This window comes from Coccinella septempunctata, chromosome 2 (genome assembly GCF_907165205.1).
Source record: "Coccinella septempunctata chromosome 2, icCocSept1.1, whole genome shotgun sequence".
In the NCBI taxonomy this organism is placed as follows: Eukaryota; Metazoa; Arthropoda; class Insecta; order Coleoptera; family Coccinellidae; genus Coccinella; species Coccinella septempunctata.
This window is the reverse complement of record NC_058190.1, coordinates 41061226-41073992: the sequence shown is the minus strand read 5'-3', so window position 1 is coordinate 41073992 and position 12767 is coordinate 41061226. Positions and strand designations below refer to the sequence as shown.

The window sequence follows — 12767 nt, the reverse complement described above, 5'->3', positions numbered from 1 at the left end:
TTCCTCGTTCGCAGACTTCATAGACAGCCATCTTTGTCTATCTCATCAAGATAATGCATTTGCTGTCCTTTATTATCAAAGCATATTTCAGTCGATGTTGCCAGCTTGTGCAATTCTCACAAAACTCTTTAAACTTTAAATACCCATTTGTATTTTTCATTTTTAAGTGCTTAAAATAATTTTTTTTGGGAAACAGTTGAAATGTTTATTTCAAAATGTGACGTTTCAAAGATATTTCCCAAAAAATAAAAAATAAAAAAAAGAAGGAGAATTCCCTATTGAAATATCTGTCTAAACTTTTCCCCCACCCCTCAAAGAAGCAGCAATAAACTCCAGAATTATCTTCATTTCTTCTACTCACAATATATTCATGAACATAATGAGAAATTGACTTTTGGAACCAAAAATTTGACAAGGATATTAGGCAAAGAGAGTCATCATTGTGTTCCTATTGAGTGTGATAGCTTCAGCTCCACCAAAATAGCTGTTTGAGCTATCGAATTTTGGAGGGCGCTCTTTTGAAAAACGGGATCGATTCAAATCACAATATGGGGCATCTAGATGGACAAATAGGTCATGAGGTTTCATGAGTCATCGGTCTTCCTCGCTCAGAAGTTTCCTAGGTGTTCGAAATCCAGAAAAGGCCCTGCCGAATTCCCACCAATTCCGTCATAACCGATTCAAACCTAATGAGAAATATAATGAAAGTATTCATCAAAGCTGATTGCCATGAACCAGCAAGACTGATGGGATTTCTCCGATACTATATGAGAGTTCTGTGGGGGCATTTCTGTTGATCCAATTCCTCATACTCCGGGAGCGATTCTCATTTGACGCCTCGCTACCCTTCAAAGATTCACCGATTCGCTTCTAAATACGCGAATATAGAACCCATTTATTCCACAACATGGCGATGAAACCGGCAAGGGCGTTTTTCTTTCCTGACGAGGGCATGAATTATGCATGTCCCATTTAAACACGGCCAAGATTGATAGATGTCGTCCGCATATTCGATTTCGACCGGGAACTCCTCGGTGAGATTCTTTCATTATGTTTTCTCGTACGAGCTGATGGTCAACATGATGTATCTATTTTCATCACGCACAACGGGATTTGGGTCGCCCTGGCGAATTTGCGTGGAAATATGGGGGAAATGCGAAAACGCGGATTGTCAGTTTTGCATGTTTCATCGTTTTTTGGTGGGCGGACTTTAAGTCCTTATTTCACTGGTGGAGAAATTGAATCTTAATGAACAAAAATAGGTATATACATACAGGGTGTCTGTAAACAAATGCGAAAGATTTAGAGAGAGGATTCCTCGATGGGTTAGTTCCTATAAATTTTTTTCGAAATCAACTTCCCTTCCAAGATACAGCCTCTGGAAGGCAATGATGAGTTGACAGTGTAACGATACTTGATTGTTTTATATAAAAATCAAGCCTCGTTTTAAATGTCCGTTTTCCTGAATTTTCCAGTTGAAGCAATGCAGCACCGTCTGATGGAGATTCCAGTTTTGAAGTAGATATTCCGTTTCATTTTAGCAATATTTTTCAGGTCCTGAAAAATTAAATTCAAATTCCGCAAAGTTGAAATTTCTATCAGTTATCCGCCGTAATAATCCAAAACAGAGAAAAAGTGTCTTTCTGCATTCGGCGTTGTTTTTCCGTCCACAAAACACACCGAATTCAGCATAAAAACAACGTGGATTGCAGATAACGACAGTTTTTTTTCACGGATAAGGATATAACCGCCATCGGGAATATTTCTTCTGGGGAGAATATTCGAGAATACCAAATTTTTGGATGCAATTTTGATCACATGACCGTCCACATGTTGAAAAGTTGATAAATAGGGTCGCACCACCAGACGAACGTGATTCCTGATTCGAAAATTGTTCATTATTCATTGTTCGGCAAGTGTTCATTCCTTAAACTGTGTGCGACATTATTCTTGATTTAATCAGCTCCTGATTTGATTTGATTTCACTTTTAATTTTTTTTAATTCGAAGATCCTACGATCTGTTTTTTTTTCTTTTCTCTAAGTGGTGGTGTGACCGTACCGGAACAAACCGTTAGTCCTTATTGTTAATCCCCCTGTTTAACGCAGTCTTCTGTCGCCTGGTTCTCTGGTGAACCAAGACCAATCGACAGAAGTCTCGAAGTCGTTCCGCTGGTAATGCTTGGCGTGTACACCCAAGGTTGCCACGGAAAGACCACAGTAGCCTATCCCATCCTACCCCTGTTGTATTCCGTTTTTATTTTCCCGTTTACCGCAGGCTTCTGTCGCCTGGCTCTCTGGTGGACCAAGACTAACCGACGGAAGTCTCGAAGTCGTTCCGCTGGTATTGCTTGGCTTGTACACCCAAGGTTGCCACGGAAAGACCACAGTAACCTATCCCGTCCTACCCCTGTTGTGTTCCGTGTAGATTTCCCGTTTACCGCAGACTTCTGTCGCCTGGCTATCTGGTGACGGAAACCAATCGGCAGATGTCTCGAAGTCTTTCTGCTGGTAATACTTGGCGTGCACGCCCAAGGTTGCCACGGAGAGACCACGATAAACTACCCCGTTATCCTGTAAATTGTTGCATTGTGTTTCACCTGCATCAACCCCGTCCCGTTTATTGAATAGTTCCAATTCTGATTGTCCTGTGCACTGAAGGTGCTCGGGATCAAAGCTAAATTAACCGATTACAGGGACTTGGATCCTTCTGAGATAACCGGTTACTGTAAATTTTGTGTAAACCACGTACATCCCTCATTTTCTCAGAAGGAATCAAAGTGACCGCCATTGATTTCTTTCTTTCTTTAATGCCTGATATTTTGACTGAATATAATTAATTTGAATATTGTTTAATTCATTAATTTCAATGTGTTCAGTTTGAATTTCTGATCACCGTGACAGATTAATTATTGCATTTCTGTTTTCCTCATTTTGAACTGGGTCATCGGCTGTATATATTTCTTGACTTGGAAATCATTGTATGGTTCACTGTAATTTGGATTGTCATAAAACTATACATAATATGAAGTACTGAGTAGATGTTACTCACACTTTTTTCTTAGATCTCATAACTTTATTATTAGGGGTTGAAAATAACAACATGTATTTTAGCGGAAGGTAGTCGTTCTATGGAATACTTATACAATGAAATGGAATGAACACTGATCAGAACTGCTTGTAAGTTTTTATTTATTCCGAGAAAAGTATCGACTGTATCGAAATTTTGCATGAGACTTTTTTCCCTAGAATTGAATGAGAAACCATAAGAGAATTCTATTTTTCGATAATGTATCGCACGAAAACAATTATTGAAGGAAAATCATAAGGGGTTGTTATTTTCAACCCCTAATAATAATGTTATCGTTATGAGATCTAAAAAAAATGTGTGAGTAATATCTACTCAGTGTTTCATATTGAGTATAGATTTATGACTCAGTGTTTTTTAGAACCCCTAAAAAAAAAATAAATACTAAACATTAAAACTTCTGCATTTGTGAATATATTGAAAAAAACAGTGGTTGAGAATCCTGAATGGACGAATATAATGTGCACAATATATGATGCAAGAATGATATTCTGAATGCTCAAAATTAGACTATCGATTAAAAACAATCGATTCACTGCATGCTATTCAAAATCTAGAAGATGCCAAGAATAACCAAGAAATTTTCACGCACCATACGCCTACGTACTCCAGTAAATATCTTTTTTTATCATTTCCACCCTCGACTAAGATTGCGTTTTCATGATAACGTCCTAACTTCATAATACCTACAATATTTATGATCTTTTTTTGTATCTGGAAAACTCTAAATTCAAGCTATCTCTCCAATGAGCCCATAATTATATTCAACAAGACATGTTTTGAAAAGAACAAAGTACTCGATAAGAATTTTTTTTCCTCTCAGGATTACGGAAATATCACGTCGTTTCGAATCGAGAAAAGCAGAATAGGGAGGGTTACTCCTGATGGGGATGATAAAAGGAAAATTAGCAATATTTTGAGCTCAATAACACGTAGGTATACGATAACGACAAATGGGAAGGAATGGAATGGAAGAAAGTATGAGGACGCTTTTAAGTACACGAATATACTTCTGGCTGTTGAAACGGATGTGAAACGTTCGTTCTCTGATTGGATGAAGCAAGATTTTAATTAAAGAAAATGTTACAAACAAACTCTTTTTTACTTTTGAATTGCCACAATTTTTTTTACATTATATTTTTTTCGATGCATGTTTGAATTCAGTTTTATCAGAGTTGTTCAGGAGTTCATTGATTTCTCAATTCTCGTTTTTTTCCACTTAAGTTGTTTTTTTATGAGAAAAAAAAATTGAACTTAAGTGTCAATAAAACTTGTTTTCAAAATCGTTTTTCGACATATTTCGATAAAAATATCGACGGGGTGACATCGGTGATTCAATTGTTTATATATTGCAAAAACTTTTATAGCGATATATGCCAAAATTGCGCCGAAATTCAGGAACAACTGAACATTATTCAATATTCCTAATATTACGTCTCACGTGGTAATTTCTACTTTTCAACTGACTCAGTACGTAATTCAGGCTATTGCTCAAAGATGTGACACATTTTCGTATTTGGGTTAGCATCCGTAAAGCAACCAATGTCGATCGTCTTGATCTCGAATCGTATGTACAGGATGAGCAAAATTGGTGATACCTGAACTGCAACTTTTTAACCTAACGAGATAGAGAAAAATAAATATACCATTATGTCGTCTTTTTTCGAGAAACTAATAATGTCATCAACTGCATTCCTCTATCTTCTTTTGTTTTTGAGTTATAGGCCAAAATTTAAATTTGGGCGATTTTAACTTTGGTCATTATCTTCGTTTCTGTTTGTGCTAGGATGTTGAAATGAAGATATTATACAGACACTTTTTCGATAGCAATCCAGTGGCGTACAATGATTTTTTTCCTACAGGTTTATTTGCTGAGTTATAACATAAAGTTGTGTTTTTCCTTATGAATGCAGTAGTTTAAAATGACGACATTTTTTTACCGTTTCAGAAATATATCATACATCGCACTCAGTCTTTCTAAGTCATTTTAAAGTACTGTTTTCATAAGAAAAAATGCATCTTTATGTTATAGCTCAGCAAATATACCTGTTGGGTTGAAAAAGTTGTAATTCAGGTATCACCAATTTTGCCCACCCTGTACTACTTCCCCTTAAACTTGTCAACAATCATGTTATCTTATTTTCTTTGAACGTGGACACATAAGATTTCCACAAATGGGAAAATTTTCGGCTGTGAAATATCGATTTGAGATGCAACGAAATATTATAATTAGACGGACGATATAGAATCTGCATTATTTCGTGAACATCAGAAGAAAGAATTCCATTAATCGATCTCAAGTGCTAGCGTGACTGTGGAAGCTCTAATTAGGTCATAAAATATGCATTGTTTTGAGGGTTTACGCCATCAATAGCAGACTCCTCATTTAGCTGAAATTTTGTTATTCTTCAATTATCTCACGAATTTCAATACCGAAGCAGTTGAGGTCAGGGCAACGAATTCTTCGAAGCAGTCTCGACAATAATTAATATCGTGGAATTTCCATTCCATCTAGTCTTCAGATAAACTTACGTTTGAATTATTTCGAAGCATCCCAAGGTTCTGAAGTAGGAGGAAGGAAATTAGGACTTCAAAAATAACTTAAAAGATTCAGCCATCGTTCAGTTGAGAGCCAAATTGATTGTGTCTTTTATTCGGGACAAAGGGGCCAATTCCAGTTAATTAGTTATTCTCTGGGGTCCCCAGGAAGAAGTCGTCGATCGGATGGCTCGTTTTTCAGCAAAGTGTACCGGGCTGCTTCGATCGCTATTTACAGAGAGCGAGTTCTAAAAAGCGTTCTCGGTTCTCTAATCAATTCCTGTTCCAGATCGAACGTTCGACGAGACCTCGGAGCTCTAATAAAATTCGTCCAACTCTTTCTGGCTTCCGTGAGGTCTTCCTGTTGTTTCCCGATCTTCGGCTGGGTTTTAAATTCAACCTGAGGCTGATCCCCGCCGATCCGATGACTTTTAAATCCGGATATTTGGGAACACGGGAGATCGACCGTTCAATTTTGGTCCCTCTGACGATTTCCATAAATCGCATCGATAGGAATCTGAGGCAGCGGCGGGCCTGATAAAGAGGATGGAAAAAATTCGACGGTGGAGAGCTGAGACGGTCGTTCGGAAGGCATTCCGTCCGATTTGGAACAATCGGGGATATACTTTGACACCAACGAGAAGGGGGAATTTTCCTGGTATCGAGATTGATACACGGAAAACATTCTGTGTATAATTGTAATAAAGAAATAAAGTGTTTTATGGCACAAAACAGAATTTGATACTTTTGAAACAAAAAAAAACTTTCTGAGAATGAATTTCTTTGAGAAATGAGCTAATTTACAGGGTGAGTCTTTGACTCCTACAAATATTTCAACAGTAGATTCTTCAGATCAAAAGAAACACTTTTTTGCTTTACCATTTTTTCTGAATCAGCTGGGTTTAAAAGATACAGGCTGTTGAAAAACCATATAAAAAAAGGTTCTTTCTATATCACAAACGGTTTTATATCGAATGAAATGAATTTCGGAATATAGTTTTTCATTTATTTGATGAATCTTTTTCCAACATATCACCCCCGTCTTCCAATTTTCTCATTATGACCATCACGTACCATGAAACGTTTGTAAAATGAAAGAATTCTTCATACTTTCCCGTATTCGAATGTTCAAAAGTAAAAAAGATCTGTGATATTCGAAAAATTGTGTACTTTGACCGAATGCAACTCAATTTTTTGAAAGATCCACAGATGTGTGGTGTCATGGATTCAGATAGTTATTCTGAAGGTAATTCTGTTTTTCCAGAGGTGGCACAGCTCCTTATTCAACCTCAAAATGGCTATATCCTTATCAGGGCCGAATCGATAAAAATTGTTTCTTTTGACCTCAAGAATCTAGTGTTAAAATATTTGCACGAGTTAAAGACTTGACCTGTATGAGCTCTTGGAACATCTTACGTTTAAAACAACTTCAGTTTTGAATACCTTTTCTCGATGATATGCAGGGTGTGTCAGGGTGAGCCTATTACACGTTTATAGAGATAACTAATCACATCATCGTGCTGAAAATTTGCATGTTGGAGTTTTCGACTATGAATTTTCCCCCTAAAATATTAGGAGTCCTCTGAAGCTTCTTGTCATACCGGAAACAACCTACACCGTCTTTTTTCAAATGGCACACCCAGTATAACTCTGCATCGTCAGATAGAACTTATTGAATGGACATATCCAAATCCAAAATGTGTTTATATGCATACCTTGAGTGACAAGTCAACGGTTTATGAGTTATTGGAATTCTCATGAAAAAAATTTTTTTAAGATTGCTTCTGGGACTTTTTTTTCCAGAAAATCTTCATCATTTTCAATTCTGCCATTATGTAGTATTATAACACTGGTATCTGTTGATCCAAAAATGTTCAGGATGTTCATGAGCTGATCATCAAGTTGGACAAATCGAATTAATCAAAACTCTGGATTTTCAAATTTCAACCTACATTTTTTATTGTTTCATTCGATTCTACGTGAAAAAAAGGATATAACTAAATGAACCCTATGTGAAAAGAAAACTTATAGAGTCCACAAGGAAAAACTTGAATAAAGAAAAAACTGCAGTTTATAAATGCTTCATTACTCTGAGACTTCCGGAAACCACAGAAGAAAATAAATAGTCTCTGTTTGGATTGATAATTTTGACATTTCATGAATCGTAGGTATCTATTGACTGATTAATTCCAAAGAAATAGAAAAAACTGAGTATCTGGTAGGAATAAAACGATTCTTCAAAACAGGGATGCTCAGAAACCACTTACAAGACTACAAGAGAATAATAATCATTGAAACTGAAAGAAATAAATAAACTATACATGAAACATGACAGATTCTTGGAATCCGAACGAATTTGTTGGATATGGAATTGCATTCAAATATTGAAAGCAAAAAACTGTTGCTAAGTACACTTTTCATCTAATTCCTTTCTTTCCAGGACCAGACTTGATATTATCACCAAGAGGCCTAAGAAATATGAATGAAGAAGACGAGATATGATCTATGGACCGTGTTCACCTCATTCATCGACAGCAAACGAAGGTACTCAGACACGTGATGAATGCATTCATTGAGAGCCATGTTTGTTTTGGTTCATCACACATATGAATTAGATATTCTACAGTTTTTTGAACGATAACATTATCATTTGAATGAATATAAGTTATTGGTGGATCCTTTCGCAAAAAAAAATTCTTGATTCATTTCGACTTTCTTATATTTCTATTTCAATTTTAATGAACATAATGTGTTTTTCAAGTAGATAAAATTATTTTCCAATCGATTATAACTATAACTTTTTTGTGGAAGGTGGCACATCATTTCAATCAGAATTCTGTATAAACTTAATAAATTTCACTTAAAAATCCACATCCACAAGATTTGGAAATTCTCAAATCTGATGGACATCAAAAATAGTCATTAATTAATGAACTTTTTTCGAGAAACACTGACATTCCATTTCCTCATCGCTAGAAGCTAGATTTTTTATTGGAAAGAATAAAGGTATTATTTGCTGGTGATTTCTTTCCGTTATCCTATTGGATTCGCCAGATAGAGATTTCAAAAATATATGGATATGAATTTCATTTCTTTCTTATATGCATACGGATATGAGTAAATTTATATCAAGTCCATTTTCGATAGATATTGTATACCTTTTGGAAAGTACGAATTTTACCACTTTTCAAAGTTGATACTATTCCTATGGAAGGTACTATATGTTGATTAGTGGAGTGTTCAAAACGTTACAAAAACAATTTTTCTTCATTTTGTCCTGACCAACATTCAACCCCTAGTTTATTAGGCAAAATGGTTGCCTCGTCTATAAATTCGAGGTCATGAAGTATGGGATGTTAATCTTGTAACGATTCTTTTCAACATTCTTGAGGTTCGAGAATTAAACTTGAAGTATATATATCGACAAAACTTTTATAATGGTGATGAAACGAAGGTTATATCACAAAGTATCATATGACATTAAAAAAGAACGTATGAATCGAAAACAATTATTGTATACTTAATGTAAATTTAAGTAGGGCTTTTTCATTATATTGATAGTAATAATAAGGATTGAGAGCCTACTTTATATCCTATTTTTTATATAATGGCATTATTGAATATATTCTGTTATTTTGTTTCATATCTGCTAGTATAATGCAATGTAAATATTTATACATATAATAAGAGCTTTCGACTTTGAGTGAAATTTACGTTTGGTAAGTGTTATATTATAAGAAACTGAAATTCGAAATTTGTGTAAGAGAAAGAAGATCACAAGTTGATGAACGATTTCAGTATTTCGATTGTTTCAATTTCAAGACAAATAATAATCTCAGGAATATTTTATGTAAATAAATGATTGACTTTTTCGTATTTTATTTTTTTCTTATTATCATTGAATCCTTTTCAATATACGCATACAAAAATATTGCGTTACCATAGCAACGAACAATAACTAGTGTCAGTGTGAAGTTTGAAGTCAAAAAAGTAGGTAAACCAGACACAATAAATTAGAAGAAAGAAAATGTACATCGAAATTGTGAATATCGAAAAAATGGAGTATCGAGCCATCATCAAAAACTTGTATTTAAAACGGTTAAGAGGTAAGCAGATTTACGAAGATTAATACCCTCGGTGATCAATGTCCTTCGTATGCGACCGTGAAAAATTGGACTGCAAGTTTCAAAAGAGGTGAATTTTCCATTGAAGATGATGACTGATCGGGAAGGCCAGTTTCTGTGTCAGTCCCCGAAAATATCAATGCAGTTCATGACATGATTTTATCGTGTCGAATTGGGCTAAAACGGATATCTGAAGCACTGAATATTTCATACGAACGCGTTCATCATATGGTTCACGTCAATTTGGACATGAGAAAAATTGCTGCAAAATGGATCCCCAAATGTTTGAATGTCGACCAAAAGCGTGCAAGGGTAGAAGCATCGCGTTCGATCTGTGCTCGATTAGAAAACGATGTAGACTTCATAAACTGAATTGTTACTATGGATGAAACTTGGTTATATTTCTATGATGATGACAAAGCAACAATGGATGGAATGGCGACACTCTGGTTCTTCGAGACCTAAGAAGTTTAATGTCCAAAAATCTGCTGGAAAAGTTCTTGCTTCAGTTTGTTGGGATTGCCATGAAGTTATCATGATTGATTTTTTTGGTAAAAGTAGAACATAACCGGAGATTACTATTCGATATAATTGAACTCTCTACGGAAAAAAATTAAAGGGAAAAGACGCGGAAAGCTATCCAAAGATGTTTTGTGTTTGCAGGACAACACCCCTGCACAAAAATCTCATGTTTCTATGCAAAAAATTCGTGTTTTAGGGTTTGAATTACTAGAACACACAGCTTTTTCACCAGAATGGTCTCCATCTGACTATCATCTCTTTCCTCAACTGAAAAAAATCTCCATAGTCCTCATTTTATTGTGGTATTGATGACAAATATGTCATCGAATTCATCACTATTTTATAGTCATTTCCCTCTCAACTTCCATCTACCAAAACTATTCTACTGACTGAATAGAATGGATCCAATTAAGATTTCCAAAGCTTGAAGAACCGAAAGCTTCTTCCAATCATCCTAATCGCTTCTCCCCTATTTTTCTAAAAAAATATTCCAAATTGAATCCACTATCAGAAGAAGAATTTCCATTTCCATTCTATGATCCGCAGATCACGATGAGCGCTCAATGCAGATGGGTGACGCTGATCGAGATTAAATCAGGTCGCCGTCGATGAAGTTCCGAACTCACATCTAGTGAGAGAAAAAAATAGGGGGCGGAATTAAAAAAAGATTGGAAGCCAATATTCCTCCATGGTGCGATCTCGAATAATAATTCCCCGCTTCCCCGTTTCGTGACCTGTGACGACTTCATCATTTCATTTGGAATTCGACAGCGAATCGATCTGTTCTGCACGTACAGCAGGCCGCCACTTGAGTTCGATAAAACACTATAAATAAAATACCGGAATAAATTACCTTGGAATTTTCAGCCTATACCGGGGTTGCGGCGGTCGATTGTTTCAATAAATCAGGGGGTAGGGAATCTGTACCTATGATTAGCGCAGGGTGTACTGTGTGAATTTTCAGGTGTCGTTATCATGGAATTTGTATACTCAGAACATCTGAATTCGAAGCCAACGGATTATTTAGGTTTCGGTGGATTATGTCTTTTTGTCCTACGAATCGCGAATTCTAAAATGAGCGACCAATAATCATCCTCAAAGGTTGCAGGATTTTTCGAACGATTCAAATGAGAAATCCTCGGTTTATCGAAATATGAGATTAATAATGGACTCTCTTGAGCACGTCAGTACCGCATAAATCAATCAACGATGCCGACCAAATGAAGAAGTAGTTGAAATCCAGTAGCCGCATCGAAGTATTAAATAAATCGATGCGACACCTGGCGTTCAACTACCTGAACATTCATGGCTGATATCTGAGACATTTCTTTTCTCTCATCACATTGTTCTGCAATTCGTCCAGTCCAGAGTCTGATCCACTGAATTATGTCCGGTTTAGCCTCCCTACGAGCATGAATCGAATCATCTGTCCAATTTTTTCCTGCATATACAGGGTGCATTTGAAGATGAGGCTTTTTTTTGAACAGAAGGTAGAACTGGTCAAAATGAACCGTTTCGCAAAAAATCACCTATACGAAACTTTCAAAATGACAAAGTTGAAAAAATTTTTTTAAATGATTACTGAAATAGATCCTAATACGAGCCTAAACCGTTTGTTAGCTGAATTATCACAAAGCAGTGGAAAAAGACTTATCTCCTGATTCGACCATTTGGTTTCGTTTAAGATATTGATTGACTCGTTTGTTATTTACATGGTAATGAAAATGGAAACTTTGGATTGCCGAATTGTTCTCTTTATTTTTTAGTAACTTTAGTGACGATTTTATGAAATGGCTCATTTCGATACCAACTGACAGAAGAGACTTAGGTCACAAGTGTAAAAAATAGAATAATACTTCCAAGTCTCACCAATAAAATTTGTCTTAATTATACCTACATGAATTTTTTCACAATGGGCATCACAATCTTCAAAAGGGATGAAATGGGGAAACATCGTAGCACTTCTTCAACATAACTAACATTAGCACTTTCAAGAAATTGCCTCGATTTTCCACATTTTTTTTCACCGTAAATTGCACGATACAACAATTATGATTATCTCAAAAGTCACCTGATGCATCTAATCAGATGAACTTTGTACTGAACCATTCATTGTCCAGCCATATGTTTATGTTTTGCTTCGTTTTTGCGTTGCCGGAGTCACCTTTCACAGTCCTGTACTTGAAATTCAATGAAATTTTCTCGAACTTCTAAGGGTTGTATCTCAGCCATCTTGGATATTTTATAAAGACAATTTTTGGTTAAACGACCTATTTTGATGAGTTCTACCTTCTGTCAAAAAAAGCCTCACCTTTGAAATCATCCTGTATTATTGTTTTTTCCGGAATTTATATTACATTCTATCTGACTTTAAAGTTTGTTCCCTTTTTGATGTCATTTATGGCCGTTTGCAGCAACGAATTTAAAACAGGGTTAGCGTTAGGGCCTAGGCCTAACTGATTGCGCTGATTTTCATTTCTCGTTACAAAAGGACTAC

At 35.8% G+C, this 12767-nt stretch overlaps 1 protein-coding gene across 1 annotated transcript in view; it reads left to right on the top strand.

The window, feature by feature from the left end:
• Window positions 1–9500, top strand: part of LOC123307757 (hemicentin-1) — a 197167-nt gene extending 187667 nt beyond the window's left edge. Inside the window, exon 13 of the mRNA XM_044890186.1 lies at window positions 8065–9500. Within this exon, the coding sequence (XP_044746121.1) occupies window positions 8065–8126 (62 nt within the window). The 3' untranslated portion in view covers window positions 8127–9500. The remainder of the gene's footprint in view (window positions 1–8064) is intronic.
• The last annotated feature ends 3267 nt before the right edge of the window (window positions 9501–12767 follow it).